The 19,484-nt window shown below is 50.6% G+C and overlaps 1 protein-coding gene across 2 annotated transcripts; it reads right to left on the bottom strand.

Annotated features, from left to right (window-relative positions):
- Positions 1-229: 229 nt before the first annotated feature.
- On the bottom strand, positions 230-19,378 carry P3H1 (prolyl 3-hydroxylase 1). Of its 2 annotated transcripts, XM_040231484.1 has the most exons (15): positions 18,834-19,378; positions 15,381-15,533; positions 13,410-13,599; positions 13,067-13,198; positions 11,916-12,055; positions 6,906-6,995; positions 6,584-6,636; positions 6,288-6,409; positions 4,287-4,414; positions 4,026-4,121; positions 3,219-3,369; positions 1,968-2,085; positions 1,501-1,576; positions 1,107-1,247; positions 230-702 (listed from the first exon to the last, which is right to left on the bottom strand). In XM_040231484.1, the coding sequence occupies exons 1-15, from the start codon at positions 19,296-19,298 to the stop codon at positions 547-549; spliced, it is 2,211 nt and encodes a 736-aa protein (XP_040087418.1). In that variant the 5' UTR covers positions 19,299-19,378; the 3' UTR covers positions 230-546. The 2 variants fall into 2 exon arrangements, with proteins under 2 accessions (XP_040087418.1, XP_040087419.1); XM_040231485.1 differs by lacking the exon at positions 230-702 and having other exon boundaries at positions 1,236-1,295; positions 18,834-19,359.
- Between the last annotated feature and the right edge of the window lie 106 nt (positions 19,379-19,484).

The following is a 19,484-nucleotide window of genomic DNA, read 5'->3' as shown; positions in this document are numbered from 1 at the left end:
GCCCAGGAGGTGGGCAGACCAGGGATTATGGTCTCCCTCGTACATATGACAACCCCGAGGTCCCCGAGGTTAAGTGTCTGGCCTGAGGCTGCACAGAAAGCGGCCATGCCAGGTGTGGCACCAGGCCTCCTCACACCGGGCCTGCCACTGTGTCCTGCCCAGAACAATTTTCATCAAGTGAGACCTCTGGGGCCAATGGGCATATTTCCACTCTGAACAAACCACCAGGTAAAAAAACCACGAATCATTTATTCTTTGGTCGTCTACACAGGCACTTAAATACTGGATTGCTGTCGCGTGGCTGCCTGTGCGGGCCCCCCGAGTGGCTCGTGGCCTGCGTCCTGAGCCCTCAGTCAGGCCCAGAGGGGAGAGGGTCATCCCGCCATGTCCACTCCAAGAGCAGTAGCACCATGCGGATGGCCGTGAGCAGAGCCCCCTCAGTTGGGCGGCAGGCCTAGGTTCCCACTGCTCCTCACCCGGGGCTGGCCAGTCCAGGGTGCAGGACGGAGTCCCTCATGTGGGTCTGATCACCATCCACAGGAGCTGTCAGAGCTCATCCTTGTGCCCCGACTCACTGCTGGAGACGGGCTCCTGTAGGGGCTTCGGGGTCCCCTCCTGGGCTTCTTGGGGCTGCTCGGGGGGGAGGTCCATCTCTTCTGGGCTAAAGAGCATCTTTACCAGGTCATCCGCCTGCACTCGGTCCTGCAAGGACAAACCCTTGGCTGTTCAGAGAGGGCCTCTGGACCAGGCACTCACCATCACCCAGGTGCCACTTCCTGGAGAACAAGAAGGTGCTTCCTCTGCGGCCTCTGAGCTCATCGTCTTCCTAGCAGGCCGTGGGCAGAGGTAGCAGAGACGGTACTCAGTGAGGGACCGAGAACTAGGGTCACCCCCGTCCTGTCCCCCCCCAGGTCCCTACCTGGAGCCCGACTGACAAGGAAGGAAGGGCCAGGGACCACGGTGACACAGTGCCAGAGCCAAGAGTCTCTGGACCCCCAAGCCCAGCGTTTCTTTCCCGTCTAAGCGTCGGCAGTGGGACTGGGGAAGGAGGAAGCAGAACAGGGGCCCCGCCAGGAACAGGCCATGGTGGCCCCAGCTGCTCTCACCCTCTCACTGTGTCGAGCATCCAAAGTGAACCAGAGGGCGATGGCACAGCGCTGCCCCCTGGTGACAGCCTTTACTCCATGCGGGTTTTCCGTGCCGGAAGAGAATCCCACGGCCCTTCCGCACTGGGGCTGCACCTCTGCCTAAAGGGGACAGCGAGGCGGGTGCGCAGGTCAGAGACTGGAACCTGCCTTCAGAAGGCACATGGGGTCACTCAGGTCGGGCTGGGGGGTGGCTCCTCTGCCTGGCTGCCCAAAGCCCAGCGCTAAAGAGAAGAGGTGACGGGTCGGAGGCCTCCTGGTGTGGGGAGGGGAGTGCTGGCTACCAGGAAGGCCAGCGGCCATTCTGCCCACTGCACCTTGAGGGTTTCTGTCTCCCACGGATGGGCGCACTCACCGTCACGGTCTTGGCATCTAGTTCAGTGAAATAGAAGTTTCCTCCATCGAAGTCTCCGTTCAGATAAAGAATGGCACTGGGAAAGGCAGAGAGCATCTCGACACCAACTTCCTCCTCCCGCCCCTGAGAAAACCCGCAGCTCCAGTGCCTTCACCTCCAAGTGCTCCCAGCCAGCAGCTGGAGGGGGGCCTTTCATAGGAAGAAACCAGAACCTTCTCTGAAGCCTCACGAACAGGACTCCTGACCTTCCTGCCTCCTGACCCTCAGCCCTGAGCACCCAGCATGCCCGTCTCTGAACCACGTCCTCCTCTCTCCATTCTGTTCTCCCACTACACTGTAACCATTCCCATATTGTTTGATTCCCAACCCAGAGGGTCCTGGACTCTGGCAAGAGCTGGTCCCAAGCATGCATGTGTTGGAGGAGGGAGCAAGGCACAGGGCCCTGGGGACCTGAGGACCACTGGCACCTGAAGTCCCGGAAGGTGTAGGCAGGGGGCTCCTTGATGCACACGAGGGCCTCGGCGTTCAGGATACAGTTGTCCACGTGGACGGGGTGGCTACCGTCCTTCCTCTCAGCCTGTGCCTCTGCGGCCAAGGAGACACACATTAGCACTGCGGCTCTCAGGGGACGGCCGTGCAGCTCTCCTGCTGGCCTGGGGGTGCGTTGGGGTCACTGCCAACCAGCCTCCCTTCCTCTGGTTTGATCCACACCTTTGAGTCTTTTGACACAGCAGCAAGACCAACCTTAAATCCTCACCGCTGGTGGAATAAAGACAAGGCCTCATCCAGCCCTCCCCTGCCTGACCACTGGCCTCCTGCTGGCCAGGCCCCCAGAGCGCCCCCACCTGGAGACCATGCATATTGCAAGCCTGGCATATTCCTCCCGTGTGCCCAGATTACAGTAGGATTCCAGACATTCTGAGGGACAGTAAAGCCCTAACCTCTGCCACCATCAGTGGAACGTCAGCACCGGGGCCACTGAAGGCTCTGGCAGGACAGACCCGGCCGTGGGTCGTATGTGAGTCCTGGACACCAGCCGTACCTCACCCCTCCGCAGGGACGCAAAAGGGAATGTAACGCAGAGTGAACGATGAGTGGCCTCCAGTCTGCCCTAACTTATGAAGTAAGGGGTTCTCTCACAAATGTGGCATTTAAAAATTAGTGACAGGAACTTAAAACACAGCTCATGGTTCATCTAAAGACACTTGTATGCCCAACCCTGATGCTGAGAACCACTGACTTAGAGGATGAAAAAGGCTCTTGAAGGTTGTTGTTTAGCCTCTAAGTTATCTCCAACTAGAAGCACTCTGTGATTCGGCCTCTGAGGCCCTGCCAGCCTCACCTGGCTGCCCCGTCTCCCTACCTTCCTGACCTTCCTCTCCAGAAATGGCAACTTTCTTAGTTCCCCCAACTGCTGGCGGACCAGTGCTGCCACTCCTTTGTACCTGGCTCTGGTTCCCTCTGGCTTAAACATCCTCCATCGCCCCATGTACTCCACAACCCCCATTCATCCTGTGTAACCGCCGTCACCGCCTCTGGGAAGCCCTCCTGACTGCCCAGGGAGACTGACTCTAACTTCCTCCGCAGCGCGGACTGCGCTCCTTTACGCTGGTTCCCCGGCAGGATGAAGGGGCCCGTGCCTGCTCTTCTCCCCGTCCCCGGCGCCCGACCAGTGCCAGGGGTCTGCCGGGTGGGGCTGCAGGGTGAGGGAGGCCCACCTTCGATGGCGGTGCGGCACACCAGGTGGGAGTAGGAGAAGTAGAGCGGGGTGTCCAGGCGGAAGTACGACTCCATGACGCGGCGCACCTTCTCAGTCACGTTGTAGTACAGGTGGGCGCTCTGCAGAGGAACCTTCCCTTCCTGCCCCAGCTGCCGAGGAAAGCAGGGGTCAGCCTGGGTCAGAGGCCCTGGGCGCCCCTCTCTGGAGGCCGACAGAGACCAGGGAGGCACCTGGCCCCACTCCTCGAGCTCCTGAAGGCGCAGTCCCTCTGCTTCCCACACGTGACCCTCTGCCATCGCCCGCTCCCCTCCCCTTCACACTTCTCTTTATAAATAACTCATGCATCCTGCTCAGTAGAGCCATTATGGGACTTGCCTGGTGGTCCAGTGGCTAAAACTCTGTGCTCCCAATGCAGGGGGCCCAGGTTTGATCTCTGGTCAGGGAACTAGAGCCCACAGGCTGCAACTAAGAGCTCAGGTGCCACAGCTAAAGATCTCGCAGGCTGCAACTAAGGCCCAGTGCCACCAAATAAATAAAAACAAATATTTTTTTTTAAGTATAGCTGTTCTTCAGAAAGTACTCTCAAACTTGGGGTATCAGTCTTACTTGCTTGCCTCAATTTTATTACACTAAGAGCCATGGTCCAAAGGTCAGCCTCACCCAGTGTGGTTTATCCTGCCTCCGGGGCAGCCGGAATGCTGACAGGCGGATACTTTTCCCCTTCCCGCCACCATCTCCAGCTCCCCCTCAAAGCCTGGGCACCCCCTCCCTCCTCTCCACACTTAGAACAGAGAACTGACCCTACCTTGAGGGCCTTGAAGACGGTGACACCGTAGAACTTCTCGCTGGGGGTGTGTGGGGAGGTCTGACCCCGGTAGCCATCTCCTGAAGTTGCTGCTGCCTAGGAGGCCCCCAGAACAGATAGAGTTAGCCAGGCAGCTGAGAGCCCGGGAAGAGGCGGTCGACTGCCCAGAGCAAGGGGCAGGCAACTGTCCAGACCTAAGAGGCACCCAGTCGGGGGATGCTGGGCCCTTAGGGAGGCAGTGTGGTCACTGGGCTCCCTCACATTGGTCAGTCTCTGCAGCTCCAGGCACTCCGCATCGGAGATGACGCCATCTATCACCACCCGCTGGGAACCATTCAGGACTTTGGAGTTCATGGTGAGTCTGATGCCGTCATACAGCAGGGGGCCACCTGCAAAGCAATGACAAGACTGGCTAAATCCAGCAGCGGTTCAGACACTCTCCATCAGATACTACCTTCCTGTAAGGAATAGAAATTCCAGTTGATTCCTGTTTACCAGAGAAACCTTCCATTTGGTCACTTCCAAAGGTGGGCTGAACCAGAGGACGGAACTTAGGACAGGAGGTCCAAGCACTGTTCCACAGCTGCTGGCTCCTGGGCCTTCACACATTGTTGGGGAAACATCATACACATTCCTATAACGTGAGCTCAAGACCAGAAAGAACTGGGTTTGACTCCTGGATCCTCCACTTACCAGCTGTCTGACCTTGGCAAGTTACTTAACCTCCCTGAGCCTTATCTCATCTGCAAAATAATATCTTAAAGGCCAGTCCTTCTCTCTTCAATTTCTCCTGGTATATCATAAGCTTAATATAAAGAATAATAAGACAACTTTAAAAGTTTAGCACAATACTTGGTATGGAGTATATGCTTAAAAGTTTGCCTATCACCAACACCACACTGTAAAGTGATTATCCTCCAATTAAAAAAGAAAAAGTTTAGCCATCATCATATCATCTATTTAAAAATGAGGATCTTACAATCTGCCCAAACTCACCTCTCAGGCAGTTATGAGAATCAAGAGAAATAACAGAGTAGAGTGAAAGCTCTCTGAAAACAAACGAATGATGGACAAATTCTTTAATGTGCTAATCTTTTTAAATTAACCACTGTTCATTGAAGCAACCATAAAGGCCGGTGTTTCTCTCTTCAGTTCCCCCTGGTATCTCTTTGTGCTGGGGACATACCAGAGACCAAATCAATTCTATTTACTCCAGCCCAGCATGTGCCAGGCACTGTGCTAGAAGAGGTGAGGGATTAACACCTGAAGACAGAACCTGTTTCAATAATCACACAATAAGCAGCACAAAGCAGGCCTTGTGAAAGCACAGAGTGCCTTGAAAATTCAACAGAAAGAGGGAGGGGAGGGAATTCCCTGGTGGTCCAGTGACTGAGACTCTGTGCTCCTAATGCAGGGGGGCCTGGGTTCGGTCCCTGGTCAGGGAACTAGATCCCATTTGTTGCAACTAAAGATCCTGCATGCCGCAACTAAGACCCGGCGCAAACAAATAAATAATAGGCAGGGGCTCCTGACTGGCCTGGAGTTTAAGAAAGACTCTGTGGGGGTGTATCTGAGATGCCGCATGGGCAGGGATGGTAGGAAGTGTGTAGGAGGATAGACAGACCTCAACAAGGACTTGTGGGCAGAGAGAGGCTCAAGGATGAGGAAAAGGTGTAAACAAGGCAAGAGTGGAGCCTACGGTTAAAGGGGAGACAAGGAGGATGGTGTCAGAGTCCCGGTGTTCAGAGACTGGTCTTGCCCCCCGATGGGAAGGGGCAAGGACAGACTGGAGAGGAAAGAAGGGTGCAGATGGGGGCCCTGGGAGCCTGTCATTGGCCTGAGGCAACGGGACATGAAAAGGGTTGGGGAGATAGAAAGAGAGCGGAGTCCCACTCGGTAGGCCTCGCCAGTGGACTGGAGGGGACACCTGAAGCTTCTGAGGCCTGGTGACAGAACGGATGACGGCAGCTGGGAGGAAACGGTTTGGGGGCAAAGAGACGAGTTTTCTCCTCTAAATACTTACCGAAGTGAACTAAACTACTGTCCCCGTGACACAGGCGTCTTATTTCTTAACCAAAGGCCAATTCTCAGTTCTTTGCAGGCAGAAGTCCCGTGGGTGAGTAAGGAAGGGTGACCCTGACTGTGACCTGTGCCGGCTCAGCTCCTGAGGCTGCCCTCTCATGGGAGCTGCCCAGCGGACATGGGGACCCTGGCCCTGCTGCCCCCACGGTGGCCAAGGTGGCCCCGAGCCCATCCTCTCACCTTCCCGGGTCAGCCTGCTCACGTCCAGTGACTCCTTGGTCTTCTCCTCCACTAGGGTCTCGATCTCCTTCATAAGGTTCCCGATCTCCTGGGAGATGCGGGCGGCTGTTTCCCGTTCTGACCTGTGAGCACAGCCACTCTGAGCGCTGCATCCTGGGGCCAACCCAGGTTTCCACCCCGGCTCCCCAGACTGGACCTGCCCACCCCTTGCCAGGAGTTCACATCTGCCTGGGCTCGGGAAGCCTCAAGTGCTTCATCACACCGATCCACTCATGCAGTTTCTTCAAGGGCCTCACTTCTGTTTCTCTTGCAGTCTCTTAGGAATCACCTCCACTGGAGTCCATGAATCCTAAAAGCAGAGCAGGAGGAAATCAACAGTGCCAGAGGGCCTGGTGGACCCTTTAGGTCTTGATGCGCGGACCAGGGCCTACAGGAAGCCCACCTCCTCCCCAGACCCCTTCCAGGAGACAAAGGGAGATGTTCTGGGGACCAAGTCACCTATAGCTAGCCAGCCAGAATTCCCCCTTGTCTCTTGTCCACCGGTCTTCTCCCCGGAGTCACCTGGGGTACAGCTCACCCCATCCCTTGCCCACCCCTCACCCCCGCACCCTGGCTCACCGGATCAACAAAGGGAATTCCAAAAACATCATAGGCGAAGAAGAGCAGTTCCTTCTCCAGCAGGCTCCGCTGGCGGTACTCCTGGGCACTCTGAGGACACACAGCAGGAGGAACGCTCTGGAACTCAGCCCTGCCGCTAGCTCTCAGCCCCCCACACCCCTGCCCTCCACCCCACATCTACACTTCTGCTCCCAGTGTGATCCGAGGCTTCCTCTCCCACCACCATTCACGTGTCCGTCCCCCAGTTTGGGGCAAAAGCCTCACTTTTGTGCTCGAGGGTTCCTCTTGCCTGTCACAAGCAGCGTGTCTGAGGGTGGCGTAGCCAGGCTTCCCTTGAAGAGGAAACGCCCCCTTCCTTCCTCTGCCATTACTCTCTGAGACAGAAAACCTGAGGATTCTCAGGAACAATTAGTCTTCAAAGAAGGAGTCTGGTACTTTTACAGGAGTTTGGTACTCAGGGAAAAACAAACAAACAACCTAAAAACTGGGTGTTAGGTGACTCCTGTATTATTCTTTCAATCTTTACTGCCACCTTGAGGGTGATCCGACTATCCCCATTTTACAGACAGGGACACTGAGGTACACAGGGACAATACTGTGTCCTCTTGTGGCATGACACATAGGAAACAGCAGAGCAGGGACCCATGTCCAAGGCTGGGTCTCTCTAACCCTAAAGTCCGTGTGCTTTATCCTGCGTCACGTGCCTCCCCTCAGACTTGGAGCAGAGGGTATCCCTCCCCGGAGCCAGGCAGCTGCAGAAAGAGCACTGGGGTCCAGCACCCGGCCCTTCCCACTGGTGGGCTTCCCCGGGGTAGGCAAACTAAGTGCCTTCTGGATCCCACCTTTCCCTAGGTGCCCTGCTAGTCTCCTAGCAGCAGCAGAAGGAAGGAAAAGAAAAAGAAGACGGTGTCAGTTGAAACAAAAGATGAGGGCAATAAGGAAAACTTTAAAGGTGTCAATGAGGCCTACCTATAAGAGGAAGATGGAAATTTTCAAGGGAGTTCATTTTTAAAAAATTTTAAGGGATAAAATTATTTTTTAAAATATTTATATATGTGGATCTTAGTGTTGGGTCTTAGTTGTGACACTCAGGATCTTCGCTGTGCATGCGAGTTTTTTTTGTTTTTTTTTATGGAAGATCTTTAGTTGCAGCATGTGAACTCTTAGTCATGGCATGTGGGATCTAGTTTCCTGAGCAGGGATGGAACCTGGGCCCCCTGCATTATGTGGAGTCTTAACCACTGAATCACCAGGGAAGTCCCTCCTGAGGAGCTGAAATGATTGGCCTCCCTCACCAAGTGCTGGACACAAAGCTAGATATGTGTTAACTCCTTTAACCCTCTGCAGCAGCCCTATGAGGCTCAAGCCCCACTTCTACCACTTACTCTTTAAACAATGATTTCCCAAGTGGCAGCTTTGTATCAGAACTATGCTGGCACTGGGAAAAAGCAGGGGAGCAGAGATTCTCATCACCATAGGCAGTGACAGGCCACCATGCAGGTTAACTCATTTCTTGGAGTCTAAATGTCCTCATCTCTAAAAAAGAAAGAACAGTGCCTACCTCACAGGGCACCTGTGATGACAGAATGAGATGATGTGTGTTAACACCCAGCTCAACGAGATGATGGGTGTAAAGATCTGGCTCAATTCTTGGCCTGGGATGGGGCTCAACAGACGTGAGTTACCTTCTTACCAGAAGGGTGGTTCTAGTTAGAAATGGTAGACTGACCACTCATTTTCTCTTTCTGCCCAAGACTCACTAATATGGCCATCAAGGGTAAGGGTGAGGGGGATCTTAACTGAGCACAGAGGCCAGGAGAAGTGCCATCTCAAAGCCAGGTGGTCACCATCTAGCAGCCAAAGAGGACAATGATAAGGGTAAACAGTCTCCACACGGCAGGGGATGGCAAGAGGAGGACTCCTTTTACTGGAGACTCTCAGGACGCCAGATCTAGGAAGGAAGAACCTTGGTTTTTAACTTCAGGGTAGGTTGGTGATGCCACCTCACTGGACTGTTATGAGAATCAAATGAAAGAAAAGCTATGAAAGATTTTTGTAAACTATAAAGTGCCACACACATTTAGAGGGTGCTTATTTTCAACAGGAAAGTGCCACAGCAACCAGAAGGGGAAGTCTGTTACTACCACCTCATGGACCTGCTTCTCCCAGTGAACAGAGGAAAAGTTAGCCACCCTGGGCTGGAGTGCGGGCAGGAAGGGAGGCTGTGCATCCCTTCCACCCTGCCACCTGTACACTCTGGAGCCCTGTGGCCAGCAACACACACAGGTCTCCCAGCCTGGGAATTTTGGGTGTGTGCTCTATCGCTCAGTCTGTAAGTCATGTCGTACTCTTTGCAACCCATAGGTTTTAGCCTGCCAGGCTCCTCTGCCCATGGAATTTTCCAGGCAAGAATACTGGAGTGGGTCCCAGACTGGAACAGGGTACTTAATTAGACATGGAGAGAAGGGAGGAGTGAAAACCACCCCCAATCCAGGCTGCCAGTTCCACCTCCCTCCTCCACCTGGTTGGCAGCCCTGCCTCGCTCAGGCCTTGGCAGCTCTCTCAGTGCCACATGGCCCCCAGCACCTCCCATTCGGAACCCTCCACCATCATAGCTCATCAGGCTGCTTCAGACCCTTCCAGGACTCACCACTCCCTGCCGCATAGAGTCCAAGGTCCTGGAGAGGCACTCAAAAACCTTCAGAATCTGATCCTCCGGGCCCCACTGCCTGCAACTCCCTGGCACCCTCCTCCATTTGCGTGGGATAGTCCTGTAGGTGTTGTACATGCTGCTCTCCATCTAAACGGCCCTTCTCTGACTCATTCACCTACTGTAGGCTTTAAAAACCAAATGTCACCACCACTGCCTCTTGCAAAGCCCTCCCTGACTCTCCAGGCACTCCCTTTTCTCCCATGCGTCCACTCTAGCTTGCTGGCACCTCTTTTATTCTATTTACTGCAGTATCCTGCAAATGTCATATTGTATACCTTTCCAAGGTGGTTTCAGATGGCACTCAGAAAGACACGAAGGTAAAACATACACAGCTAAACCCACAGAGAGCTGACAGACAGAAATGTTCAGGTCTTTCCTCCAACCCCTGACCTATAGGCCCATGTCTGGGGGTTGGGGGTGGGGAAATAATCTCCATGAACAGTTACGTTAAAATTTTTTCTTTACCTAAAATTATTATCATGGAGACAATATCATATTGGTGCATAGTAATCTACTCATGCAATTTACGAGTTATCTTGTATGCCACTGAATGAATGTACCAAAATTGATTCAACCAGTCTCCAAATTGATGGCACTGAGCTTGTTTCTAGTTATTTTGCTTTCAGCAGCAGTGTTCTGATGCACAGCTGTGCACATTACCTTTGCAAAAATGTGCAGTACAGCTGCGGGGTGAATCCCTGGCTGCTGAATCATTGGTTAAACAGCCCAGGGGCGGACCTGTTTTCTCATCCCTTTCATTTGTCCAAGAGATGTGATGCATTAACAACTGAGGGGCTTCTAGAACAATCGTAGCTATTTATCTTTGTTGTTGTTGTTGACAAAGTGAAAGGTTAGTCCAAAGTTATAGCCAATTTTACAGGCTGGGGTTTGGGTGAGGCCAGCAGGATACAAGTGATTGAGGGCCACAGTGATAAGCCCCCTAGTTTCAGGAGGTAACTTTAGTTAGAGGTGAGAAAACCCTCCAACTGCTACTCATGTACCATCGTCCAGACCCCTGTGATGCTACCTGTCCACACAACATGTTGTACAGTGCCTGTTGGCTTACTCTCTCTCTTTTTTTGACTGCACCCCGAGGCTTGTGGGATCTTGGTTCCCTGACCAGGGATTGAACCCTGGCCCACAGCACTGAAAGTGCTGAGTCTTAACCACTGGATCGTCAGGGAAGTCCCAGCTCATTATCTCATTTGACCTTCACACTCATCCTGTGTTGAAGCCAGAGCAAGAACCACAGTCCTATTTTATAGCAGAAGAGATCAGACTCAGAAGGGCAAAGCAGTATGACTAAGATCCCACACGATGTGCCAAAATCACATGGCCAGTAAGTGGAGGAGTCAGGACTTGAGCCCATATTAGTGACTTCAAATCCACATCATTGTTCTGGGCTTAAGAAGGAGAGGATCTAGGGCCTGTGCATGGTATATGCACAAATAAGAAGGTTCACAGTGCCAAACTTCATTAAGTTAAAACAGAGAACTCTTCGTGTGTGTGTGTGTGTGTTTTAGGCTATTTTATTATTAATTTTTTTGGTCATGTTCTAAGGCATGTGATCTTAGTTCCCTGACCAGGGATCAAACCTGCATCTGCTTCAGTGGAAGCGTGGAGTCTTAACCACTAGACATCTAGGAAAGTCCTCTCTTTTCATGTTTTTAATACAAAAATAATACTCATTCACTGCAGGGAATTTAGAAAATACAAATGAGCAAAATAAAAAAGAGTCACCTGTAATTCCTGAAATAGCCATTGTTAAATGAACAGCACAATGTACAGTCCTCCCAACAGTGCAGGGATGGGGGGGTGCTTTCACTTCAGTACTTTTCATTTTAGTCTTTGCATCACATAGATTTTCCTTCCTAGTTTTGGAAGGATATGGGATTAATGCTGAAACAGGGACAGATCAGACAATGGCAGAAAGAAGAGGGGATAGGAAGGAAAATGGAGGCAGAAAAGTAGTGAGTGAAAAAAAGTTAGCATGAAGTAGAAAATGATTAATCTTGGCCAAACAGTATCAAGTCTTAAAGCAGGGATGCTAAAAAAGGCAAAGAACGTGGCTGCTTTGCAGTTCTGCTTTTCTTTGCCAACTCAGAGAACAGACTTCTGGGCCCAGATTGTGCTAATGAAGGCTCCGGCTTAGTCCTTACACTTCCCCTGCATTCACGCCTGCCTGGGAACCCTGCCTCACCCTGCCCAAGCAGCAGCTGGCTCCCCCTTCTCTATCCCACTCTGCTCTCTGGTCTGGGTTCAGCTGGCAGCTGCCCTAAGTAATGCAAGTCTCTCACCTCACGGGGGCCAATGGATGTGGCTTGCTCTTCTCCAAGCATGGCTGTATAGTAGGCCAGATTCTGGCTCATCACCTCATCATTGGGGAAGAAGAGGAGATAGGTCTTGGCACATTCAATGGCCTGTGTGTAATTCCCAACTGCAAAGGGGAAAAAATGGCTGAAAAGAAAGCATCTCATTTTGGGTACCACAAACCACCTAGAGTTCAGTCTCAGCACAGCTCAAGGTGATCACACGGCCAGGATGGAATCCACATAGAATATGTAACTGATTTTAAGGTGCTCAGTGTCCTCAGGTAATTCAAACATTGGCCTTAATAGTCCCACTCATTAGACCAATATCAGGAATATTCCCATCTTCCTATTTTTTTTTCCCCTATGGACTTTCAGAAGAGAAGGGAAGATTATAATAGCAGATTGCCTCTTTTGTTGATAAGTGTTTGTTTCCTCAACTATAGAAGCATATATTCTTAAACATGCTCTAAGGCTTACTTTAGCACATAGTAGGAACTCAGTAAATACCCGCTGACTTGTTTTTCTGGATACTGACATGCCCCTCTCTCTACTCAAGCGCATCAGTGCTGTTATGAAGGAGAAGGGCTGGGAAATGTCCTGTGAGTTGGTTTAAATGGAAATACATCCTTGCCTTTACTATAACTTAAAGTGAAAAAAGTGAAAGCGTTAGTCACTCAGTTATGTTCAACTATTTTCAACCCCATGGACTGTAACCCACCAGGCTCCTCTGTCCATGGAATTCCCCAGGCAAGAATACTGGAGTGGGTAGCCATCCCTTCTCCAGGGAATATTCCCAACCCAGGGATTGAACCTGGGTCTCCTGCATTGCAGGCAGATTCTTTACCATCTGAACCACAGGGAAGCCCTTACTATAACTCAAGTGCAAAATCAGATTATAAATGTTATAGAGGGGACCAGTGAGGTCCTAGAGTTTCCCTCTCCCAGCTTCTCAGGCTGCTCAGGAGACTTCCCAGGAGGTGGCCTGTAACAAGGCACCCAGGGACCACCTGGCACAGTGCCTCCCAGAGCCACAGAGAGAAGCCAAACAGGCCAAAGAAGCACAGTGGCCACAATCCCTGCCTTCCTTGCTTTAGGCTTAGTTAAAAGCAGCTGAGAAAGAGGGAAGTAGACCTTACTGTTATAGTAGGCAAACTGCAGATAATTATAATGAGATGGCAGGAAGTCTTCAAAGGGCTTCTCTCGACTTGGGTGGGAAGCAAGCTCAGTGACACAGTTCTGCTTACAGCTGAGGACCTGGAGGTAATGATCTGAAAGGAATCGAAGAGAGGGAGAACCATAAGGTCAGCTTCCAGGATTCCAGTTCTGCTTAAGATGAACAAATCAAGAGGAAGCAGTTTTCAGTCAGATCCCCAGCTCTAGGAGATTCAGGAATGAGGCCTAAGAGGCCCTGTCCACAGAACCACGTTGCCGCCCCGAGAGCCCAGCAGGCCGGATCAGGAGCGAGGTTCCGGCCCGCACCTGTGATGGCCTGGAAGAGGTCGGCGTTGTACTCCAGGTAGTTGTAGCCGTCGTAGTCATAGGGCCCTTCACAGAGCGCGCGGCACTCCTCGTCCGCCACGAAGTACTCGCGCAGTGCCGCCTCCAGATGGGGCACGGCTTCCAGCGGCTGCTCCTCGGAGTAGAGGCGCACTCCCAGCCGAAATTCGTGCTACTGGGAGGAAGGGGTACTCAGATGCCGGGTAGGCGGCAGACGGCTCTCCCTTCTATCCCGCGGCCACCTCGGCGAGCGTCCCCCTGGCCCACGCAGGCTACCGACGGAAAGGGTGGCTGCTGTATAATGAAGGCCTCCTAGAAACGGTCTTTCCTTGTTTCTTTTGAAATTTAAAAGCATTTAACTTAATCTAGATGAAAGCTATATGGGAATTCACTGTCATTTTCTTAAAAAAAAATTATTTGGCTGTGCGGGGGTCTTATTTGCTGCACGTGGAATCTTTAAGTTGCAGCAGGCAAACTTAGCTGCAGCGTGTGGGATCTAGTTCCCCGACCAGGGAGCAGACCTGGGGCCCCTGCATTGGGAGCTCAGAGTCAGTCACTGGACCACCAGGGAAGTCCCTCATTGTCGTTTCCTGCACTTTTTCTTGGTAGGGCTGAAAGTTTTCAAAATAAAATTTAATTTAAAAAATTGAACTCTTAGAGGTTAGAATGTGGTTTGAGGTGATGAAAGCAATCTTTCTGGCAGTAAGGACTGCTGATTACAGTCTCTGCTGCTGCTCTCTGTGGGACACAGCTCCCTTCTTGTAGACAGTAACCATTTTCATTTGTCACAGAATCACTAAAAACAAACAAACACAAAACCTAAACTGTGTAGAGTTGTATAAAGTACACATTTTACTTTCAAAGCTATTTTGATACTGTCTCTAATATGCCTATTTCTATTAATGTACTAGAACATAAGCCCTTTATAAAAATACTATGCCACTGGACAGTAGCCTGCCAGGCTCCTTGGTCCATGGAATTCTTTAGGCCAGAATACTGGAGTGAGTAGCCATTCCCTTCTTTAGGGGATCTTCCCAACCCAGGGATCAAACCCAGGATTGGGTTCTACATTATATGAGGATTCTCTACCGTCTGAGCCACCAGCTGCTAAACAAACAGAATAAGAACACTGAGGAATATGGTACCACCCACTGTTGTGAAAAGCAAAAATCTACAGAACCAAAAATATTCGATAAGTAAATGAATACAATTGATGAATAAGATGGATTACCATTCAGCTATTAAAAATTGTGTTTTCAAAGAAAATTTGAAGACATGAGAAAAAGTACATGAAAAAATGTTAATTCAAAAGGATGATTAAAAGTACATCATAATATGACACCAAATTAGGTTTAAAAATTAGATTTGTTGCTGTTGTTTAGTCACTAAGTTTTGTCCAACTCTTTTGCTACCCCATGGCCTGTAGCCCACCAGGCTTCTCTGCCCATGAGATTTCCCAGGCAAGAATACTGGAGTGGATCGCCATTTCCTTCTCCAGGAATTTTCCTGACCCAGTGATCGAACCCTTTGTCTCCTACACTGGTAGTTGGATTCTTTACCACTGAGCCATCAGGGAAGCCCATAAAAATTAGGTACTGAAGACTTAAAAAATAGACCAAAATATCAACCACTGGTTTTCTGAATGTAGCACTGTTAGAGATAATTAATTCCTGTTTTTTTATGTATTTGCATTTTTCTAATGTTGTATAATGAACATACATTACTTTTGTAATCTGAAAACAACCCTAGTGACTGTCACTATAATAAAGAGTGAGATGGGGAGGGAGGTGGGAGGGAGGGTCAGGATGGGGAACACATGTACACCCATGGCTGATTCATGTGAATGTATGGCAAAACCAACACAATACTGTAAAGTAATTAGCCTTCAATTAAAATTAAAAAAAAAAAAAAAGAGTGAGAGAAGAGGATAACATTTTTTGTTTTTTTTTTCACCATATGGGGTTTGGCCTCAAGATCCTTGAAGTCAGCCTCCTTCACCCCAGACATGGTCTGGTAATAGTCCAGGTTCTGTCGCATCTCCATGTGCTCAGGGTTGCCCACGAAGAAGGTATGGGCTGCTGCTACGGCTTTCTCCAACTTGTTTATCTAAGGATGAAGAATAAAAACATAGTTGTCACATGCAAACTCTGAAGTCTGGTGTCCAAATATGCAGTTCACAGTAAAGAGGAAATCCCTGCCTTCCTGAGCCTTCCACTCAGTGTGTCCGAGCCCCTCCCAAGCCCAGAAAACACACCTATTGCAAGAAACTACATACCAGAGATTAGAAGCACGGGGCCCTGAACAGATTTTCAGCTATTTCTCAAATCAGGATTAGGGATTCCTCAAATTACAGGAGGTCATGCTTCAAAAGTATAAACATTCTATTCTAAAACAAAGGTGTTATTGTAGGGGGAATGCTATGGAAGACGGACTGCCTGAGATAATACAGTCTCGAGATTTAGATGTAGGGACTGAGCTGAAAAAGTCCAAGAACTCAAGGATTTAGGGGTAGGGGGGAAAGCGCAGTTAACAATTAGACCATGCCTAAGAATTTGCCTAGAAAAAAAAAATGCTTTTTTTTTTTTTTTGCATATATGTTTTTGACTCATTCAAGGAAAAGGTGGGTGGCGAAAAGTCTTAAGGTCCTATACAAAATCCAGATATGACATCTTCTGACTTTTCAAAGCCCAGGGCTCATGAGGTTAAAACTGGTGACTTTACAGAAATATGAGAGGGAAAGAAATGTGCTACAGGCCACAGTAATGCTGACAGCAATGGACTCCAGCACACCAAAATTACACAGCTTCATATATAGAACCCAGAAGAAATCACTGATGATATAATGATTAACAATATGGGTTGTGGTATCAGACTGGTAACAATGGTAGGTTTAATTATTTTCTTGCTGGGGCTTTAGAGGAGTTAAAGTTTATTCTCTAAACTCATTCCCAGGACTCTGCTAGCGGTCCAGTGGTTAAGAATCCACCTGGTGATGCAGGGGACAGGGGTTCAATCCCTGGTCTGGGAAGATTCCACATGCTGCAGGTAATTAAACTTGTGCACCACAACTACTGAAGCCTGTGTGCCCTAGAGCCTGTGCTCTGCAACAAGAGCAGTCACCACAGTGAGAAGCCTGAGCACCACAACTAGGGGAGGAGCCCCCGACTCATCGTAACTAGAGAAAAGCCCCCGAACAGCAATGAAGACCCAGCACAGCCAAAAATGAATAAATAAATATATAAATACATCCCCTAATCTCACAGGATTGCAGGGAAAGTTAAATGAAAGGATATATATGCAGCTTTTAACACATGGCACTGGGCACATATTAAATGCTTAATAAATGTCAGTTCAATGAATGTAAATCCTCAGTTCAGTTCAGTCGCTCAGTCGTGTCCAGCTCTTTGCGACCTCATGGACTGTAGCATGCCAGGCTTCCCTGTCCATGACCAACTCCTGGAGCTTGCTCAAATTCATGTCCATTGAATCGGTGATGCCATCCAACCATTTCATCCTCTGTTGTCCCCTTCTCCTCCTGCCTTCAACCTTTCCCAGCATCAGGGTCTTTTCCACTGTGTCAGTTCTTCCCAGCACATGACTAATATGCCAAGAAAACATTTTTTCTTTTCTGACTTTAGCACTAGTAAATGCACACTAGACAAGGAGTCAGCCCTGGCTGTGACCCCCAAATAGCTAGGTGACCCAAGGTCAACAATCCCCATCTCTGTCCCTCAGTATCCCTAACTGTAAAATCAGAAATTCTCTCAAAGTGAAAGTGAAGTCGCTCAGTCATGTCCAACTCTTTGTGACCTCATGGACTGTAGCCTGCACCAGGATTCTCCATCCATGGGATTATCCAGGCAAGAGTACTGGAGTGGGTTGCCATTTCCTTCTCCAGAAATTCTCTCAAGTCTGTCCCTTTTATGGACTGACTCTCTTGTATCTTTCAGCACTACTCTTGCCTTTCTCCACTTTCCTCCATCTCTATACTCTTCACTCCACCTCCAGCTCTTTTTTACCCTCTGAGCGCAAGGTACCTGACTTCTCCCTCTCGTGTGGACAACTGCAGTCATCTCCTAATGGTTCACTCTGCCACCACTTTCTCCTTCTCCCAAGGCTTATCCCACATGGTTTCCAGAATCAACATCCTACAACCCAGTTCTGATGATGGGTCCATGGGTCTCTTCCCACTCTGGCCCTACTCTGTCGGAAATGGCTATCCTTCCTCTCCTCCGGCAATAGTTGGGATCAGCTTCGAATGTCACCTCTTCTTTCAAGTCAAACTTCTCTGACACACAGTTAGATTCTTCCTCTGTTGTGTTTCCACAGCAGGATATAGATACTCTTTCAGGAGCCCTTACTACTAAAATGAATCTTAAACTGCAAAGAGAGGTAAAACAAAAACATACAAAGTCAAGCACATTACCTGTTCAAAAACTGGAATGTGGTAAGTGTTTAGTAAATGTTTGTCAAACAATTTTTAAGTGTTGTTAAGTGACATAACCAAAGACACAGCCCAATTATTTTGGTGTCAAATCTGGTATTCCTCTGGGAAACTAGGAGGAATGGAGCAGAACTGTGTAAGCAGAATGCTTGTGCAGAGGGTGGAACTCTGAGGTCCCCAAGACTTTGTTAAGTCTCTAAGTTGAACTGAAGGTCTGTTAAACTATCGATATAATAGATAAGCCTGCACAGCTCCTCCTTCCATTTCCCCCAAACAAAATGGGGCTATTAATAGCATCTACTTTACAGGATATTGCCAGGATCTGGGTAAATGAACTAACAAACACAAAGTACTTAATAATGCCTGGAAGTCTGTTTTGGCTATTATTATCATCATAAATCAGCAACGCTCCAAATCTGGGTGTACACTTGGAGTTAAGGCACTCTGGAATTCCTAAAAATGCTCATTTTCTTTGGAAACCTGACACACTAGCCAGAGGGTCCCTCACAGGGAGGGGCCAGACAGCCCCTACTGGCGACGTGGCAACCTCACGTCCTGAAAGAAGGCTGCTGCACTCAGGCGGCAGGAAGAGCATCACTGAAAAGCAAACCGGAAGATATTGCAGAAAGGTCTTAGCTTCTCACTGGGTAACTTACAATGAAATCAGGATTTACAGCTGCCGCTGTAGTTCCCTATAAGCAGCTTCCTGAGTAACACAAGACCAAGTTTTGCTTGGCATGTGCCTTAACCCCAGGCTGGACTTTTGGGGTCACCATCTGCCTATGCGAACCCGGAGAGGCTGGTCTCCTGGCAGGGTCCCTACTCTCCCTGGATCCGGGAAAAGTTTCTCCTCCAAGAGGCCACTTTCCCTCTCCGCGGACACGTCCCGCGCCCCCCAAATTCCCCGAACCAACCACGCCCAGAAGGACCCCCAGCCGCCCGGGGCTCGGGCAGGTCTGCACCTTGAAGTAGGCGACCTGCAGGTAGTTATAGGGGCTCCGCTTGCGGAACTCCAACTCCAGTTCCTCGCTGAGCGAGTGGGCGGTCGACGGCCCGAGGCAGCGGCGCAGGCAAGCCGCGCGGCGCAGCAAGCCCCCGAAGAACCGCAGGTCGTGCAGGGCGGAGGCACCTGAAGCCTGCGCCAGGCTGGGGGGCGAGTCTGGGTCCACTTCCCATGGGAGGTCGGCGGCACACCGGGTGCGGCAGCGCAGGCGGAGGGCGCGCAGGGCGGCCCGCGAGCGCAGCGCCCGCTCCATGCTCAGAACCACACCGGCCCAGTCCCCGCGAGCATAGGCCGCCGTCCCCTCCGCGAACAGCAGATCAGGCGCCGTCAGGTCCCATCCCGCCTCGGACTCGGCCTCAGCCCGGGAGGCAGTGGCGGCGACGGCTAGCAATGTGGTCAGCAGCTTTAACGCGCGTGCCGCCATGACCGCTCAGACCTAACGGGACCACGGGTCACCGGCCAGGGAGGTTGGAGGCCCACCGCCGGGAAGCCCCGCCCTCGAGGGAAGCCCCTCCCGAGACGAAGCCCCGCCTCCCAGACCCTGCGGAGTCTCCCAGGAGGCACCCACCTCTTCTGCCTTCCCCCAGCCTTGACTCCGCCCCTCAGCGGA

Source organism: Oryx dammah, unplaced genomic scaffold, assembly GCF_014754425.2.
Source record: "Oryx dammah isolate SB20612 unplaced genomic scaffold, SCBI_Odam_1.1 HiC_scaffold_28, whole genome shotgun sequence".
Lineage (NCBI taxonomy): Eukaryota > Metazoa > Chordata > Mammalia > Artiodactyla > Bovidae > Oryx > Oryx dammah.
Note: the sequence above shows the minus strand (reverse complement) of the source record. Positions and strands in the feature narration are given on the sequence as shown.